This window comes from Apostichopus japonicus, chromosome 17 (genome assembly GCF_037975245.1).
Source record: "Apostichopus japonicus isolate 1M-3 chromosome 17, ASM3797524v1, whole genome shotgun sequence".
Classification (NCBI taxonomy): domain Eukaryota; kingdom Metazoa; phylum Echinodermata; class Holothuroidea; order Aspidochirotida; family Stichopodidae; genus Apostichopus; species Apostichopus japonicus.
The window spans coordinates 29,136,234-29,154,669 of record NC_092577.1 but is presented as its reverse complement, the minus strand read 5'-3'; the positions used below and the strand labels follow the sequence as shown (position 1 = coordinate 29,154,669).

The 18,436-nt window shown below is 37.9% G+C and overlaps 1 protein-coding gene and 1 long non-coding RNA gene across 3 annotated transcripts in view; both read right to left on the bottom strand.

The window, feature by feature from the left end:
• LOC139985093 (F-box only protein 9-like) overlaps positions 1-18,436 on the bottom strand; it is a 256,710-nt gene that overhangs the window by 9,868 nt on the left and 228,406 nt on the right. Inside the window, exons 1-5 of one of the 2 annotated variants that reach the window (XM_071999289.1) lie at positions 10,507-10,664; positions 6,650-6,880; positions 4,878-4,935; positions 2,912-2,989; positions 2,417-2,441 (exon numbers count right to left, since the gene is read on the bottom strand). In XM_071999289.1, coding sequence (XP_071855390.1) covers positions 2,417-2,441; positions 2,912-2,989; positions 4,878-4,935; positions 6,650-6,880; positions 10,507-10,509 — 395 coding nt within the window. In that variant the 5' untranslated portion in view covers positions 10,510-10,664. Of the gene's footprint in view, positions 1-2,416; positions 2,442-2,911; positions 2,990-4,877; positions 4,936-6,649; positions 6,881-10,506; positions 10,665-18,436 lie in introns of those variants that run through there. The other variant, XM_071999290.1, reaches the window with a different exon arrangement.
• LOC139984876 (uncharacterized) lies at positions 15,573-18,153 on the bottom strand. Its single transcript, XR_011799215.1, has 2 exons — positions 17,408-18,153; positions 15,573-16,480 (listed from the first exon to the last, which is right to left on the bottom strand). It is a non-coding gene; the product is annotated as an uncharacterized lncRNA (long non-coding RNA).

The following is an 18,436-nucleotide window of genomic DNA, read 5'->3' as shown; positions in this document are numbered from 1 at the left end:
AAAGTAAACCTTGTAATTCCATGTTTTAGGCCACCAGGCGTGATTAACTTAATGCTAAATATTGTTTCCATGTCCTTGTAGAAATCGTCAACTTCGCAAAATACAATTAGTTGTTTTTGTTGTTACGTGAGATCCGTAACCGACGAAGTGGTTAGGCTACTTACTATACACCTAACTATGGTAGGATATTATTATTATTTTTTTGTGGGAAATTCTAGAAAATACTTTCTTTCCCCCGCTTTACACCAGATGTGGTCTTCTGGTTTATTCATAAATGGGTGTACTAGAGCCTTGTTTACATGACACTTGTTGCATTTAGCACGATATGCCAGTTTCGCGTGAATTTTTCGAAAGTATTTTGCTCGATCTTTCGTAAAATTAGAAAGGTGTACCAACTTACTTTTCGTACACAATTGGTAATTTCTCTACTGATTTTCAGAGTTTTGTTCTCTATACAGTCAATGTTGTAAAGAACGGGTTTTCACGAAGTTCAAAAGTCAGTAAATGAAGTTGATAAAATATTTCTTTTCAACTTTCTTAACCATGGAATGCTAGAATAACATTTACACATAAAACGGAGAATTTTTTTTCTACATCTATTTCAAATTTTTTCACAAGAAATTATCGTCATTTGTTCAATCCTCAAAAAATATCGTCTTGAAAATAAATTATCGCGATAATAATATTTTTCGATATATCGCCCAACCCTAATCCTGACCTACAAATATTCATACTCTGCTGTTAAATGGCAGAATAAATTATAACTTATTTTTGGACTGATCATAATGCATCTTGGAAGATTTTCATGGTAAGAAGAACAAGAAATATTTTTCAATCTTAACAACAGACGCTCGATTGGAATCGATCTGCACAGAGATGTTTCCAAAGTGTAACATGAAAATGATATATAGTTTGTTACAACTTGTCACAACGGCATAAAATAATTATCAGCTGGCATCAGGCTTGGGGCGATTACATCTGAATGTAATCGATTACGATTACGATTACTTGAGAATGTATGATTACGATTGCGATTACGATTACAGCCTAAAGTTGGAGTAATCGATTACGATTACATTGTAATGTAATCGTGATTACAATCACGATTACATTGTGGTTACTTGCAAAATCCTCTGCATATCTGTTTAATATAACTCTCTGCCGGGAAATAGGGCAATGAAATAGGGCAAAGGAAGGGCATTTACAGTATATACGGACAAAATTGTGGAAGTATATCTACAATTCCTACCAGGCATTACACATTTATGCCTTAACATGTTTAAGATGTGTAACCCATAAGTCCAGTAAAAAATACAATTTAAACAGACAAAGAGTAAACAGACAAATACTAAAGTAAAACAAATGAAGATTTTCATGCAACACTATATTTTGTAAACTAATAATTTCTGCATAGCAGCAAAACTAAAAACTCTTTTACATTATAACACCAAAATAAAACTAAACAGCTTTGAAATGGGGCATTCCACAGTACATGGGACATGGAAGGCCAAAGTAAAAGTAAATTATTTTCATCAAAAAGTGGTCAACTCTGGTAAAGCAAATTCTGATCCACCAAAATACTTAATTTGCAGTGATTTTTTTCAGCAACAAGGTTAATTACATTAATTAAAGAGGTGTAAATGGTGCAAAGTTGGATGGGTTATTGGACAATGGAATGTAGGCAAATTTCTGAATAACTTTTTTGCCCACAACATGAGATGAGTACAATTAACGTTTTACTAATGAACATTGAAATGTTTATTGTGCTAGAGAATTCTAGAAGCAGGAACACTTCTTTGGTCACACTTAAAGCCAATAGTAAGAATTAGTTTTAATCATTTCTACTAATTTTGCCCTTCTCATTCAAATTTCACTGTAATCATAAATGTAATACGATTACGATTACTTTGCCCTTGTAATCGATTACGATTACTTGGTAATTTTCACAAAAGTAATCGATTACGATTACTTCAAAAAATGTAATCGATTGTAATCGATTACGATTACTGATTACGATTACCCCAAGCCTGGCTGGCATGCAACATGGCTTACTCTCAAATACCCTCACAACCTATGAACACACCAAAAAATATCTCATTTTGCAAAGAAAGAAAAGAAATAAAACTACTTTAAATGCTTGGTATTCTAACCAAAATTTTGTTATTGCTAAACTGACATTTATAGATTCATAAATGCACTGAAAAAATATGTGTTTTATTTTTTACATTTTAAGTTGAAAAATACAGATTGCAAAGAAAGCTGATGGTGCTGATCGTTCAAATTAGCATATATACAAGAAACTGCATAATCCTTGTTCCACAATGGTGCTATACTGGGTGTTTAACAGTGCAAAGTTTACTTAAAAGATGGAATTCATACAAACTTCCTCTCGATGATAAAAAAGGTTTGTACTTACTCATCAGATTCACTGCTGCTGTTATCTGAAATATGATAAATAAATTGCATTAATGGTATATGATAAATATATAGCATTAATGGTATGATTAATATATTGCATTAATGGTATATGATCAATATATTGCATTAATGGTATAATAATGACATGATAATTTTATCACATTGATGAGATGATAATGTTTGAATCAGACACACACAAGGGGCAGGTACTGTAAAACTCTTAATCTTCTCCACTGTCAAGATGGCCTCCCAGAAATGACCGGTTTCAGATATGCCCTTTGTAACAAATATAGAGGGCATTTGGTAATAGTTTGCTGCAATCCTGTGCACTCGAGATTGTACAATGGACCACTGCATTAGTTACTACTATTGTACTGGACAGCTCACAGGCTGGACTGAAGATGGTACTACCATCAGATTTACGGACAAACATGTAAATGAGCCAATACATCACTTCTACAAGAAAATAAGCTGAATAAAAATGTTGGCTCACCATCAAATCCAGAGATACTCTGAATTTTACTCTCAATGTCTGGCACAAGTTGGACGGCTTGTCTGTAAAACTTGATGGCTGTGAAAGATACAGTGCAACCTTTAGCATGTCACTGATGTAGTGACAAACTAACTTCTATGGCATAAACAATGGACCATCAAAGACTCAAAAAAACATATACTATTAAATATTTGCTCGTTGTTTAGCATCAAAATTACATGATGTATTAAATCGAGTGTTAGCTGGAGGGTTAGCTCAGCGGTTAAGGCCGGTGCCTTTCAATCATAAGGTCCCGGGTTCAAGTTACTCCCAGATTAATGTATGTCGTCCAGTTACAGAGTTTTTGACAATTAACAAATTCATAATCATGGACGTTAAAATTAATGTAAGAGACTGACTTCGGTCGGCTTGCGGCTTTGATAAGCCAATGAGGCTTCTTCGCGTGACAATTCCTATTGCAACATATTATTGGGCAGTGGTTGAGAGTAGTTCTGCTGCCTCTCACCTCTGGTTTTTGATGATATGCTAAAGAATTACAGCGGAGTGCAATGATCTCTATTGTTCACTTTCAGGTACTGCTAAATTAAGTAAGTAAAACTTTATTGCTCCATAAAATCAGAAAATTTTGTTACTCTCACATTATAAGAAACACAAAAATATATAACTATATTCATATTTACAATTAATAACTAAAGAAGGTAAGATCAAGTTAAGTAGTTAAAGACAGAGCGCCTACCCATCCAAGGGCTAGGCAACCACCTAAGGACTCAAATTGCTGTTGTAAAGTTTTATTGCACGAGGGATAAATGAATTGCGGTGCGGGTTAGTCTTCAGTTGACGATAAGTCTCCATTAATAATAGTAAGAGCATCCGGAGCCGAAGCCTCAAATTCGTGGATGACGTCACACAGTTCCAATGCAGCCAATTTATATAACCTGTGCCAATCAGCCAATTGTAACATTGCATAGGTCCCTAACTCCAAGGTGTGACATAATTTTTCTTACAAATTTGGTAAAACAATCTTCAGATCTTCAACTTGTTAACTATGTAAATTATGTAAGCAGTTAAGTCTCATCGGGGGATTTTAACAGATTTTCAGCCACTCTTTCTCTCAAGTTGGTAGGACATTTGTTAACTTAGCCCTGTGATTTTAGGACTGTTTCCTACACGTTCTAAAACTAGGCAGTACAAGGTCATTTCTTCAGCACATGGGGCTGGCTGATAGAATTGACGGATCCAATCGTGGGGAGTTTCGTCTTTTCCTATGTACCATGTTGAAAAACAATTTATTCCAGATGGAAAAATGAATGGATATGCACACATTCTATAAATAAGCAATACAAGGCCATTTCTTCAGTGCAAGGGGCTAACTAAAGTATGGACATATTCAGCATTCCATATAGCCGGTATCGCACCGCAAAATGAGACGCACTTGCTATGCAATTCTAAAAATGTTTAGCGTAAAAATGCGATGCAGTATATTTGCCAATGAAAAGACAAATCTCGCCACAGTGAAAAAAGGGTGCTTGGCTTAAATACGAAATTAGTCAGGATGATCCGTCAAAAGTCATCTCGATTAAATGTGGGAAGCGTGAGAAAACAGTCTCAAAATGTGCAACTCAAAAGCCCGGGTCACATCTGCGCGATTCAACTCGCAATACAATTGAAGGGTGAATCGCGTAGTTAGACACAGGTATCAACTTGTTGCGCAATAAAAGTTGCGCCTTCGATTTGCAATAGAGCAATGTCCTAATCAGCGCAACTTCTTTGAAGCAACTTTTCTGATTCACGTGATTTTAGTTGCGAGTTGAATCGCGTGTTGAATCGCGCAGATGTGACCCGGGCTTTATGCTGGGCAAAAATTGCTATACAAAACCAATTATGTGTAGCATGTTTGTCTTTCCCTAGAATCAGCAGACTTGTGCAATTCAAAAACGATTGAATTCAGATGGAAAATTGGCATTACCTTCAAACATTTCTCCATTTCGTTCAGCATCCACACCCTGCATGAAAAGACTGTATGCCTGCAGTTCAGAAGGAAAAGAATTTAATTTTTAGGTTTACAGTCTTGTTCAGGGCCAAGGCCTTCTCACACGACTTTACAACTTAACCCTGGTCATTGGTAACTTGTCACACCTACACACCAAAGTGTGCACAATTCAATCAATCTCTCCTGGGGCACCACAGTGCACCACAACCACGTGTCCCCCGGGGGACTTCCCATAGGGTGCAGCCACAAACCGGTGCACACAACTATATTTACAAGTTACTGTACCTCGCAAGTCCCCATTTATACACCTGGGTGAAGAGAGGCAATGGAGATAAAGCGCCTTGCCCAAGGACACAACGTAATGATCTGGCCAGGGCTCAAACCTGTAATCCTTAGATCACAAGTCCACTGCCTTAACCATTTGACCACAACGCCCTCACACAGAACAGGTTTCACACAGAACAATGAACTACTGATTGAGCTCATATTGAACGACTGCTGTTTGTCAATGATGAGCAGGGAAAGATTTTAATTATCGCCCGGGTGGCCGAGACGACCAAGAAGATTTGGGGTTGTCCGGTGGATGACTAGTTGTTTACATCAAATTCAGATTGCATAAAGGTAACTAAATATCCCTAAATGTGAAAAATGATGGTTGTGTCCTCCATCCCTTAAAGAGATACTGAAATACAAAGTTTAAATAAAAAATAGGGGTAAGACTATGATCCACCAAAAGGGGAATTTAACTAACCACAGCTGGTGTTCTACTCACTAAACCTAACACATCTCTTCTACAGTGTAAAACTGTCCATATTGATCGTTCTTTGTATATTTTGGACTACCAAGTTTGCTGCATGGAAGTTTGCAACCAAAAAGTAGGACCTATTTTCATCAAGAAAAAGTAAAGTTCTGGAATACTCATTTATTCATCACTTAGTGCAACGTGACGGATGCTTTTACATTAGAAATGTAAAATTTCAGGCTATTGAACTATTCAACGATCTGGGTTGCCTCTATCTGTGAGCCATGAATGACCTTCATGTGACGTACGTGGTTGTAAACGATCACAGCACGATTACGTTTAATCTGTTTCTACGAACACAGGAGGCTAAAGAGATAAAAATTAAAATTATTCAGAGCCTTTATCAAACTAGGAAGATATTCCCGGGACAAAAAAAACAGGTAATCCGGGGGACTGTCCTCCGAAATCAGGGATGTCTGGTCAGGGTCATCTGGTCACCTTCAAGATTATCTTTAATTGTTGAGCTAAATCCCACTCTCTCAGGCAGTTAGGGGGTCTGGATGTACTGTAAGTTGTATTGCAGGATATCCATTTACATATGAAATATCAGGTCATGGATTGGTCAAACTGACACAAAGTTATAGCAAAGCTCAAAATGTACCATCGAATGGCGGTGGGGATATTTATTTATTTATTTATTTGTTTTGCCACAAAAGTACAAAGTGGAGGGAAGTCTTCCATAAAGCTTAACAATGTGGAAGACTCCCTGAAGAAAGAAAAAAAATAAAAAAATAAAAAAAATAAAAAAATTAAATGTTCAATATATATATAGTAATTATATACAGGTATAATTTGGAAGTAGTCAGTAACTAGCTATTATTTCCTTACATAAATACACTTCTTAAAGGATGTGACTGACTTTTTACTCTTTAAATCGTTCGTTAGAAGATTCCATGTTTTTGTTGCACGGTTTTGTAGGCTTAAACATATTAAACATAATTCAGACCTTATCATCATTGGTGCTAGAGCCTTCCCCCAGAGAGGATGAGGACTTTGTTCTCCTCCTTCTTCTGCTAGATGAAGATGTAGCATCATCTTTGGAAGTCAACTCGGCCTTCCATTGCTGACGAAAGTCTGACAGCTGATCTTCCAGAGGAGGCGAAGACGATGGTTCTTCATCTTCTCCATCTTCTTCTTCGTCACTATCCAATGGAGAAATCACATTTCCAATGTTTTCCTGATAAGAAAAGAACATACAAATCAGTCTTGTCTAAACCTAGGGCAAGATCACACAAACATTATTTCATTTATATGTTTTTATTAAGCTTTTCAAACTGTTGACCTCAAATGACATTTGCAGCATTGTTACGAACGCAGGATTCTGCGTCCAGGACTCCAGGGCGAATGTTTTAGCCAGGGATGCAAAATCTTCAAATTGCTTCAGTCCAGCGGACGCAAAGTTTTTATTAGAGAACAAACCCCAAGTAAGTACACTCACAACTAGTCCTATGCAAAACAAAATACACTTTTAAATGAACATCTTTCTTCTTTTCAACAAACCCTTCTTCTCAAAAGAACCAAAATTTCTTCCAAACATACTGATGATTGAAATTTTTAGAAAGCAAATAAATCATAACATTCATTCCCAAGGTAAGCAACATTTCTATTACAGAGATTTTCATGCTAAAATTAGTCAATGATGCCTGTCACAAATTTCCAGCGATTTGATTGGCTAATAGTCCCTTACCCATTGCCTGCAGACATTCTTGCATCTTTAGTGCTCAATGAACACAAAGTGTGCAACTACTTGTAACGTTACTTTCCTGTGTGTAGAGATAGCAAAGTTTGTGTGCACTCAAATATCATAACTTGAGGCATTGTTGTCACATACAGCAGGTACATTTAGACAACAAACACTCATGTTACAAAGATGCGCTGAATTGTTTCTGAGACGATCACGTCATGTAGAAATGTTTCTCTCCATGTTGAGAGTTGCTACTTTATGTAAAATGTGCATTCATACCACAGTAGTTTCTTTCTTGCAAACTTTATTGCGGTCCTTTTGATCACGCGCTTAATTCAATATTTTTTGGGGGTGCAACGTTCGTGTGTAAACTATTGTACTTCATGCATCGTCTAAAGTAGCCATTGAAGTTTGATTTTTTAATCGACATTGCGTAAAAAGTTATTTACATAGGCCTACTATAATTTTCATGCTCTGGTTGTTTGCAAACACTGCAAAGCGCCCAGGGTAAACATTGGGTCAGGGTTTGAGGATTATGCATGTGTAGTTGAAACTCCCAAGTTTGAACAGGCCTCTGTACATGCGATATACAGTACTGAACTGAGTGGAATTTAGTGAGAGATATACACTCTGTAGGTATGGGGATTTTGAAGAGTTGGAATCACTGCAAGGTCAGAGCATGGAGCTACTACAGAGTTGGCAATTGGAGGCAGAACAAGGACGGAAGAAAGAGGGGCTGGACAGTGAAACTTGGTTGAAAGGGCAGGTTGGGCAAAAAGAGGAGCGGGGCGGGATGCCCCTGTAAGGCACTGGGCCATCTGCCCTGTATATTGTGTCGAACATTCACAAAGTATAGGCAGTAATATGATCGCTTCTTTACAACTACACTAGTAAGGTAGGTCTTACAATAAACACAAAATTGATTTCGATCTGGACGCAAGCATTTTGTACGGGACGCATCCCTGGGATGAAAACTTTTTTTCTCTAGTAACATTACTGCAACAGAAGTAGGGGAAGGATAGGCTAGTATGTATTTTATATAAATTGCAAAAACAGTGTTTTATGCATATATCCATTTGGTGGAGAATATAATAGTCCATTGACTACTGCAAAATGATGAAATTGCCTCTATCCATTATCATCACATGAAATGCCTGAAATGCTTTGTAATGTAAATGTGAAGAAAAGGCCTGAAGGTGATGTGAGCACAGCCAAAGTATTGTTATGCTGGATACAATTTACAAATGATTTATATCATAATAGTACAGCCATCTTCAAGCAAATTTTGATAAGTGTAATTTGGTTCTATATGGCCGTGGATGATGGATGCAACAATGTTTACAAAATTTTTACTGGCTTCCTCAAAATGTTATCGGGCTACCACAATTTCAGGACAAAAAGCCACACAGGCTCCTTACTTTTGAGAAAACAATTTGTGGAGGACTGAATAGGGTGACCAGATGTTCGGAAATTAAAGGAATTCGTTAGTGACAGTCTTTTGGGTATGCAAAAACTACATAATTTTTTTTATTGCCACAGTCCTAGTTCTGGGATTTTTCATCCTATAACTTTGGAACCTCACGCCAACTTAATCTATAATTTGAACAGTGGAAAATGATGAGCGCCTGTGATGTCAACAGGGCACTCCGTTTTCAGGGGCTGCAGGGACGCTATCATTGAAGCAAGCTACACTGTACAACATAGCGAAGAAAGTCAACATTTCTGAAAGTAAAATAGCGATTTAGATGGAAAATTTACCGGTGAAGTTGCAAGTTAGCAATCTTTTGGAGAGTGGAAACGTTCCAGAATTCTCTAACTAGGTTTTCATCATAATATGTTGTTCCGATATTTGTTATAGAGAGATTTTTTAAATTTATCACAGCCGTACGCAAAGTCTGTGCACATTTCTGCGTATTGTATCAAGGCCAAGCTTGGAGTGAGATCTGATCGGTTCTGACCAATGTGCCGCACTGACGTCGCATCTCGACGTAAGTCAGTATTTTATTCAAATTTTCTAGCAGGACAGGCCAACATTTCAAGCACTCATTTTCCTTGAAGTACACTGTCCTCCACCAGGCATTACCTCTCGTATGTATGTCTCGCATTTTTAAGAAAAAGGTTTGAAGCAAAGGTCTAACTACTACTACTCAATTACTAGGTTTAAAGTTAAGCCTTAAAGTTATACTGTATTGGCCCCAAATATGCCATATATTCAAATATGGTACATTTGGTCAAAATTCTTAAACTGGTCTTATTACCACCTTGGAAGTAATTTACCTCACAGGGACATTCAGGCATCTTGGGTGTTCATTTAGAATGTCTGGGTACAATTTGGAGAACACGGACCCCCAGGAAAGTACATTTTGAAATTTCCAATAATTATAGCATGCTATAATTTGGGGCCTATACATACTACCTTTAATTTTAAAGATCTGCTTTACTGGCTCCAATTATAGCACACTATAGCTTGGAAAGTTTTGTGATTACATAATCAACCTGCCACTGTTGTAAGTCCACCTCAGGTTCTAAGATTAGCCTGCACAGCTTCTTAACACCATTAGGCTCTTTATGTCAACAGTGTGGAAACATACATACAGTGTAGTGAATCATACAGCATTCACACAAAGACCCTCATACAAGAAAAAAAATGTGGCAGGCGTTGCACACTAATTGATAAAAAGAGGTCATTTTACGACTAAGGCAGGTCGATAACGTAATCTCTAGAAACTTCCCATGATAGCATGCAATAGTTGGGGTCTATACAGTAGACCTTTAATATTTTAATAATATTTACATAAGTTAGGCTAGGCCTGATCCTCATTGCAGCAATAAATTCCCCATGTATTTCGCGTAAATCGATGGCACTTCCCTTCATTAGCACTGTTAACCTATTTTACTAACGGCATTCTATAGACAGGGTGCTGCCATTCAAGCTGAAAATCATAAAAATATTTTGTCAATTTCTATCCAACCAATCCGTAATGCCTAACGTACTGTAGTGACGATGGTTTTATCCTACCACGGCCTAAACGTTGCACATCTGGAGTTGTACGGAGCCTGGGTTTAACATTGGAATTGTAATTAACTTATAAATATAAATATGAAACTACGGTTCGTACCATCTTTTGTGCAAGTATAATCAAATCTTCGTTCGATGGATATGCTCAATCAACTAGTTCACGGTCAGAATAGCGAGTAACACTTCCCGGGTAGCGATTTGCGATTCCGACTGCAGCCATTTTGTTCAAGATTTGTTTACAAGAAGAGCTCTGACCATAATCACTATGAGTAAATGCTATATAACAAATCATGTTTAGCTCAGCTGAAAGCTTGCAGTTGAGCTATAAGCGATCGTGCGATTTTGCCGAAATTCTTTTTGATGAAATATAGGCCACGTACAGATCACATGCACTGGTTATGATTTTTTTTTTCAACTTTTAGAACTCATGATCAGAGTGCATTTTGGTGTGAGTTGTAAAAAAATGTCTTCTCATCTTAATTTTCAAAGTTCAAAAAAAAAAAAAAAAAAAAAAAAAGAACGTGGGAGACTTGATCAAGTGGAATTTTTACTTGTTATTCAGGCTTGTTGTGTGTTTCGATGTCATATATGTACATAAGAGGACTGTATACCTGGCAGATTTGTAATTGAACTTTGCAACAGGAAATATACGGCTCGGATATCTAACATTTCTCTGTGGTGCGTCGATTGTAAACAAGTTGCAGGTCGTTCTGTTATTGTGTGCGTGCAATGTTCGTGAGCAATTTTGTTTCAGCATAATTCTCCAGGTCATGTTTTAGCATATTTAGCAGTAGAATACTTGTTATATATTTTTTACTTACTTCATGAATGGAGTTCATATACTGTTGGCAGGCGCGTAGCCAAGGGGGGGGGGGGGTGCGGGTTTTTTTTAAATGTTTTTATGATATCGCTAGTATTTTCATTTTTCAAAAGAGAAAATGCTAAGATGCAACTTACAAGGCCTGGGAAGTGCCATTTCCAGCGATCTGGGAGCCATTTTCAGCCAAAATTTTCTTGTACGCTTCGCGCCAACCATCGTGGCGCTACGCTTAGATAGTTTGCAATGCCGAATCTACAGTTTCGCCCCTCCCTTGGCAAATTCCTGGCTACGCGCCTGAATGTTGGTCTTTTTTTGTGCAACGGGGCATAGTTTAATCCCTAGTAATAAGTACAACTACTGAAGTAAAATCTATTGAATAAAATACAAGTTCGTGACAGTATATATTGACAATCTAAACCCTATGGCGTGTGTGAGTATGTATCAAATCAAAAGGTCGACCTCGCGAGAGGTCCTACGGGGGATAATAAGATTGTTTTTATAGAATAGACACTTCTTTTTTTCTTTTTCTTGGGAATGTTGTCTATGCTAAGTCAGGGAGTTGAAGGTAAGTGAAGTCTTATGAAATCACACTGTATAGGCCTAGATAGCCATAAACATACCCGAGGTCGGAGTTAAAGAGCCAATTGAGGAATTTCTAAAGGAGAGGAATTTCTAAGTATTGAGGATTTTGGGGAGGAGCGGTTTCTTTTGTTTGGGTAGGGAGTGTATGTATGGTAGCATAAGCCCATAAAAGCCCCATTGTCGTACAAACTAAATTGATCACAAAAGTAATATGGTCTCTAAGTCTAGCCTAGAGTTCTCACAGTAAGATAAACGCTACCCATCACTCACGGGATACCTGACAAGTTGGTTATTTATGGCACCAACTGTTTTCCGTATCAAGACAATGAAGATTGTAATTGCTATGATGAAGTTTTCGTCACTTGTAAATAAGCTTTACTCAGTAGTAAACAATTTTCGTACGCTGTTCCTGTAAGGCCTGAAGGGGTCTAAATTTTCACAATTTACCGAATTTGTGCACCACATGTACTTCCATTCATGCTCTCCATTGCGAGCCACAAAAAAAAAAAAAAAAAACAGATCCTAATTGATAACATAAAAAGATGTTCTCCTACTGCCTTTTAACACTTTTCTTGAGCTAGGCGAACACTTTTTCTCACCAGTTGACATCTTTTGTGTCGGCCTCTCTACCTGAGCTGTTTGATGTAATAATATTGTGACATATTGTCATACTTCCAAGACGGCGACGAAAACTAATTTTGTTTTCCGTAGCACAAACAAGGAACCGTAAGAGTATGATAAAGCAAGAACCCAGACACAAAAGTTAATTAATAAATGTTAATTTGAATTTAACGGAAGAGAACTATAATGTTTCTAAAAATAGAGAATGATATATGGAAGAATGGATGGAGAATCATACCGGAATATCCCAATTATTTACAATTACGATGGGCTATATCTGTTGTGTTTAAAGCAATAGTCCTAATACGGCAAAAAATAACAAAACATAAACAAAATAAATCTAGTTCTTCGTCTGTAAGTATAGTGAACGCGCTGCCAAAAAAAAAAAAAATCTTATTGCCAAAGACTTTCGATTGAAGACGTGCACGTACGTGTACTGGCTGCACGTTTTTGTGTATTAGAAGTATAGGAGTCATCAATCTACCCAGCAAACATAACACGTTATCATAACATTTTTAAAAGAGCCTCTAAAATATGTTTTTATATAACGTTAAATGTGGTGTCATAAAAACGTCGGCATAACGTTTTTATGAGATATTAATGTTATATTAATGTTTTAACGAAAAAATGTTTTGAAATAATAGCCTGAAAACGTTTTCGTGACATATTTATTACACCACAAATAACTTATCAAAACAAAAGACAAAAGGTTTTAATAACGTTTTTGTGTTTGCTGGGTAGGGCAATCGGCGCTATAGAAATCTATGAGTAGAACTATATAGTAGACTGTAGTCAGGCGCGTATCCAGGATTTTCTAACCCGGGGGGCGCGAATTACTATCTAAGCGGAGCGCCACCATCGGTTGGCGCGGAGCGTACAAGAAAATTTCTGGTTTTGATACCCCCCAGATCACCGGAGATGGCACTTCTCGGGCTTGAAAATGACCAACCAGATGTACACTTTTGCCTGAGAACCAAGTATTTCCCAATAGTTTTTTTTTCCATCCATAACATTTTTGAAGATTGTCACCAGTCACACATCATGTTCGACCTGATTGCATGTCCTGTGGATCATTGCTTTTGTAGGTGATTCTACGTCACGGCCCACAATATCCGAAAGCCCCACTTTTCATGGTTTTAAGCTCATTATTTGTTGAGAATTTGAAAATTCACATTTCTCGTGAATAAAATCACTTCAAAACATACCCATAATGTTTGCACAAAATTCAATCTATGGACAACCAATATAGAAAAACCCCTTCAACCACTAACAGACAGGTCAAAATTGCACGAGTAGAGGGAAGTATGATGAAGAATGTTGGTGAGGAAATTTTCGAAAAATTCAGACACAGTTAATTTATTGGTGTAGAAATATTAAAACCTCTTATAACGTCTATTATAAAACTTGGTTGAAGGAAATGAAAAATAGCAGATATTTCCGATATCAGATAACCGAACACTGCACACATAGGCGTAGGAGGCGGGGGCTGCAGCCCCCCCCCCCCAACCAGATTTTTCCCCCTGAAAATTCGGCCAATATGCTGAGAATTTTTCGGGCACCTACTGAAAGAAAAATTAATAGCAATGGTGTAGCTTAAGGAAATGAATAGTTTAAAAATGATCTCCTTGGTAATTAAAATAAAGTTCTAAGCTTGGTAGACTAATTCGCCATTACCACTGTAAAAGAGAGTTTTGACATAATTGGACCTGTATGCTTTTCTCCATAAGACATTTCGTTGTTTACATTAGCATCCGGCGGTATACTGGGCAACTTTCACGTACGGTACACGATGCGATGTAATGACCGATGCTTGCTTATACGATATTGACATTAACATGTTGAATGCGCGCTTTGCGCGCGAAAAATTTTGGTTATATTTTTCGGGCAAGTCGTTACAGCCCCCAAGTCCAATTGGGCTCCTACTACACGCATAGACAGTTTTGAGGCTGTTCACCCTGGAATATGCATTTTCATGCTCACTGATATGATGTGATATCTGCTCTTTGCTTTGCCAAGGGAGGGGAGAAGCCTGTAGGCAAACTATCTAAGCGTAGCGCCACCATGAGTTGGCGCGAAGCGTACAAGAAAATTTTGGCCAAAAATGCCTCCCAGATCGCTGGAAATGACACTTCCCAGGCCTTGTCAGTTGCATCTAAGCATTGTCTTTTTTGAAATTACTAGCGATATCATAAAGAAAATTTGCTCGGTGGGGGGGGGGGGCGGTCGCCCCTTCCCGAAATGCGTCATGTTCTCCGACGACTCGGTTGAGTTCAAGACCAGCCACAGTTGGTTCCATATAGCACAATTGTACAATTGTTTAAGGCGTCCATACACGCACACGCGTTATGATAGACCATATATAGTATATATATAGATACAATAGTGAAAGAGGAAAAATGGAAACGTGAAAAATGGAGTTGTCGGTGTAAGGGGTAGGGTGAGGCGCGCGTCCCCTCCGTAATCCTCGATCTGTCACTGGCTACCCTGAGTATATTATAGGGGTCAACGCTGTAATTATGACTGTTCCTCTTTCTCTTCCCGAGGTCTTGGCGTTTATCTTCTACTCCCTCCTGTTCTCCTTTTTCTCTCTTTCTTCTTTTCTTTTCCCTTCCTTCCTCTCCTCCTTTTCTTTTTCCCCCTCCTTTTCCCTTTTTTCTTCTCTTTTTTTCTCTCCTCTTTTCCTTACCCGGGGGGCGCGCGCCCCCAACGCCCCCCCCCTGGATACGCACCTGGTAGTGAAAAGAAACACTTAGGACAAGTAAGTGATGGGTTAATCATTTCCAGGGGTGTCAATGTTTCCATTTCTTTCCGAAAATATTTAAGCTCCGCAACAACGTCATAACCGGATTCCAAAGCGAGAACCATCAGAAGTGCTTTCATTGAAATAGATGGCGCTGTTGATATTCAATATGCGGACTCTTGTGCAAAAGCCACCATACAAATGCGGAATTAAGGTGGAGCTATATCAATGTGGAATATAGATCAGAGTCAATCTGCAGAGATCTCTTACTGAACTTCAATTAACGATTAAATGGCACCTCCTTTAGCCCCTTGACATGGCACCCTAACATTTAATATAAATACAGGATAAAAGAAAATGGTTGCACCGTATATAACTGAACGATCAAGTTACCCATTTTGTATATAACTTTCATATCCCTCTTAATATGTAGCAATTTTCGAAGTCATGATCAAATGATAAATCCGAGACACAAATATCGTTATCTTCCATAATAATCATCACATTTTCGAGTTAAAACATCAATAAATCAATATAGATGCCGAAATTTTAGGATTAAAGCTTGTATATTTAGACATAAAAGTTCGAAATTTCGAAATGTCCAATTTCAAGATAAATTTGGAAAAAAAAAATTATCGAAATTGCGGGACATAGCGTTAACAATTTGCCATTTTCGTTGAGGGGAAAAATTGTCAGCAACACACAAATATGAAAATGCGTTCAAACATCATAACAGAGGCACAGGGTATAATGCAATTTCAGTTAGCTTTATTGACTCTTTATTCATTGTTATTATATTAAGAGAAAATACAATAGAACCCATTGGCCTAATTGCTAGCTAGCTGATTCAAGTTATATTTCATCAAAACGTCTACAAGAGATCTATCAGATATAATGCAATTCTAGAACAAATGTAGGCTTTCGAATACCAGAAGATCTTTAGTTTAATAAATAGATTTTAAATTAATTCTTACAGTTCCCATAACCTGTAAAAGTAACCGATAAGACATTTGCAGCTCTTTCACTGACAGGTGCTTGGCAAACATTTGTTCTTCATCGGAATCGTTGGTCCATTGGTTGGACATCCCAACCATTCCTTTGTAGTCCACAATGGATAGCCAGAGTCAACTCTATCATTAGCATCGTCATAACGCCAGTACAGTTCATCCTTGAAGAGGAACGTGCGACCATTACTCCACTGAAAGGCAGCATCTACAGTACCTTGATTGTACCCCGGCCAATAAGTATTGGTATCTATGTTACCTCTTTCTGTGCTGTCGCTGTCAGGATTGTATCGCCAGTACTTTGTTCCTGCAATGGCACAAAGTTAATCGAAGTTAAAGGGAGTGAAGACTCGCGCACAAAGAAACGTCTGATGCCGGTAGTCGTACCTAGTTTCAAATGGAGTGTAACAGAAGTGTTAGACAAAACCACCGATCCCAGAAAATACACACACAGCTCGCTACCGTCTGTAATTAGACACTAGTGTTCAGTCAATACATGCAGCTACGGTCAATACCCACAACACAGTGTACATAGCAGCGATATGTCCATGGACATATCAACAGGAAGTTGTTATGGAACTTCCTGATCTCAGGACCAGATAAAAGATAACAAGGTATCACGTTTCATTACTATCTCCATTTTGTAGCGACAAGAAGAAAACTTAAATTGCAAGCAACGGAAAGTTAACTTTTTTTTTCAGAGGGTGGCACGCAGTTTGGGGCGAGTCTTCAATGCCTTTATATCATAGGATTCGATGATAGACTATAGTTCAATATAAATTCAAAGACGCGTGAAGCCGAATACCAAGAATGCTTGGGCCGATTCCACCTTGAGCAAAGACAACCATTGTCGCAGCATAACAAATTACTGCTCCCAAAGCCAAATTGAGAGACAATGGATATCGTTTTCTGCTTCCTTATTAACTAAAATGTACTAAATGGAAACATTGAACCACAGATCTGTAAAGCCTCTAGGCGAAGCAAACCTTGTTAATTAAATAAAAAAGGGCATAGTGATGACCTTTTTCTCAAAGTTGGCTAACCAATGGACTTGTTGCTCAAATTGTCACGGTCATCTGGTATTGGAACCATGATGATAAAAAACTAGATAAGTAAATGATACATTATTACTTCTAGGATAGTGTAGGATCGTAGAAAATGACAACAAATCAATGGATGGCTGTCGGCGAGGCTTTTAGTCATTAGCCTAGTAGAGTTAAATGAAGTGGCACACCTTTAAAGAAGTAACCTTTGCCCTTCGGTTCCCATACAACAGCGGCGTCAATGTCATTCGGTAGTCCATGCCAGGCAGCAGAAATTTGTTTCGGGTACCCGCTGTCCGGAGAGGTACCACTTGTACGCCAGTATTGATCTCCCTGAATTAAGGGTAAAGCAAGAGATGAGAACTCTGAAGTTACCCTGCAGACACAATTCGCATTCGTTCTTGATATAAAACGCAAACATGTATGAAGAAACTTAGTTGTTGAAATACTGAATATTGTTCAGTGTCCTAATGATCCTTCAAATGAGATATTACAGTTAATGGGCGTGTATTTTTTGCTCATATATATTCTCACTGTGCATATAGTATTGTTTTGATTAGGATGTAGACAACATACATGCTTGGGACTCGATCACATAGACAGTAATACCGATATATTTTCTTTTCAAGCGTACGAATTTAAATGCGTATGCTTACTTCAAGCAACATTTTAAATTGTGAAAGCGCTCCTGAGGTACGTAGTTGTGATATTAACATTAAAAGCTACAGAAATCGATTTAATTAGGGAAAGTGGAAATCAGAGGACGTTAAAGACGGAATTTGTTCTACTTGGTATGTGGGGTGGGGTGGTGGTGGGGGGGGGGTGTGCTATAATAATGAAGCTAAACAAATGTTAGACTAAACAACAACAAAAGCATCCTGCCATGATGATAATAGACACTTTTTTTTAATTAAGATTATCTCACACAGCAGGTGTGGTGAATAAGGCACCTTTTGTTTCATTAGTACTAAAGAAAGCCCTTCATTAGTTCTCTGTTTCATTAGTAAATTAGTCACCAGCCCTGGTCACATATGCACTTGCTACTGAATAACTGGCAACAGTTTATTTAATTTAAGACAGGATGTTACCATCTCCTGATTGGGCAGATTGGTTGCTACCCTGTACCTCTGATTTAGTCTTCCCTATGGTTCTTCCTGTTAAATGTATAATCAGAGCACCCCTACCTACCAAGCAGTGAAGACCACCTTTTGTAGTGTGTA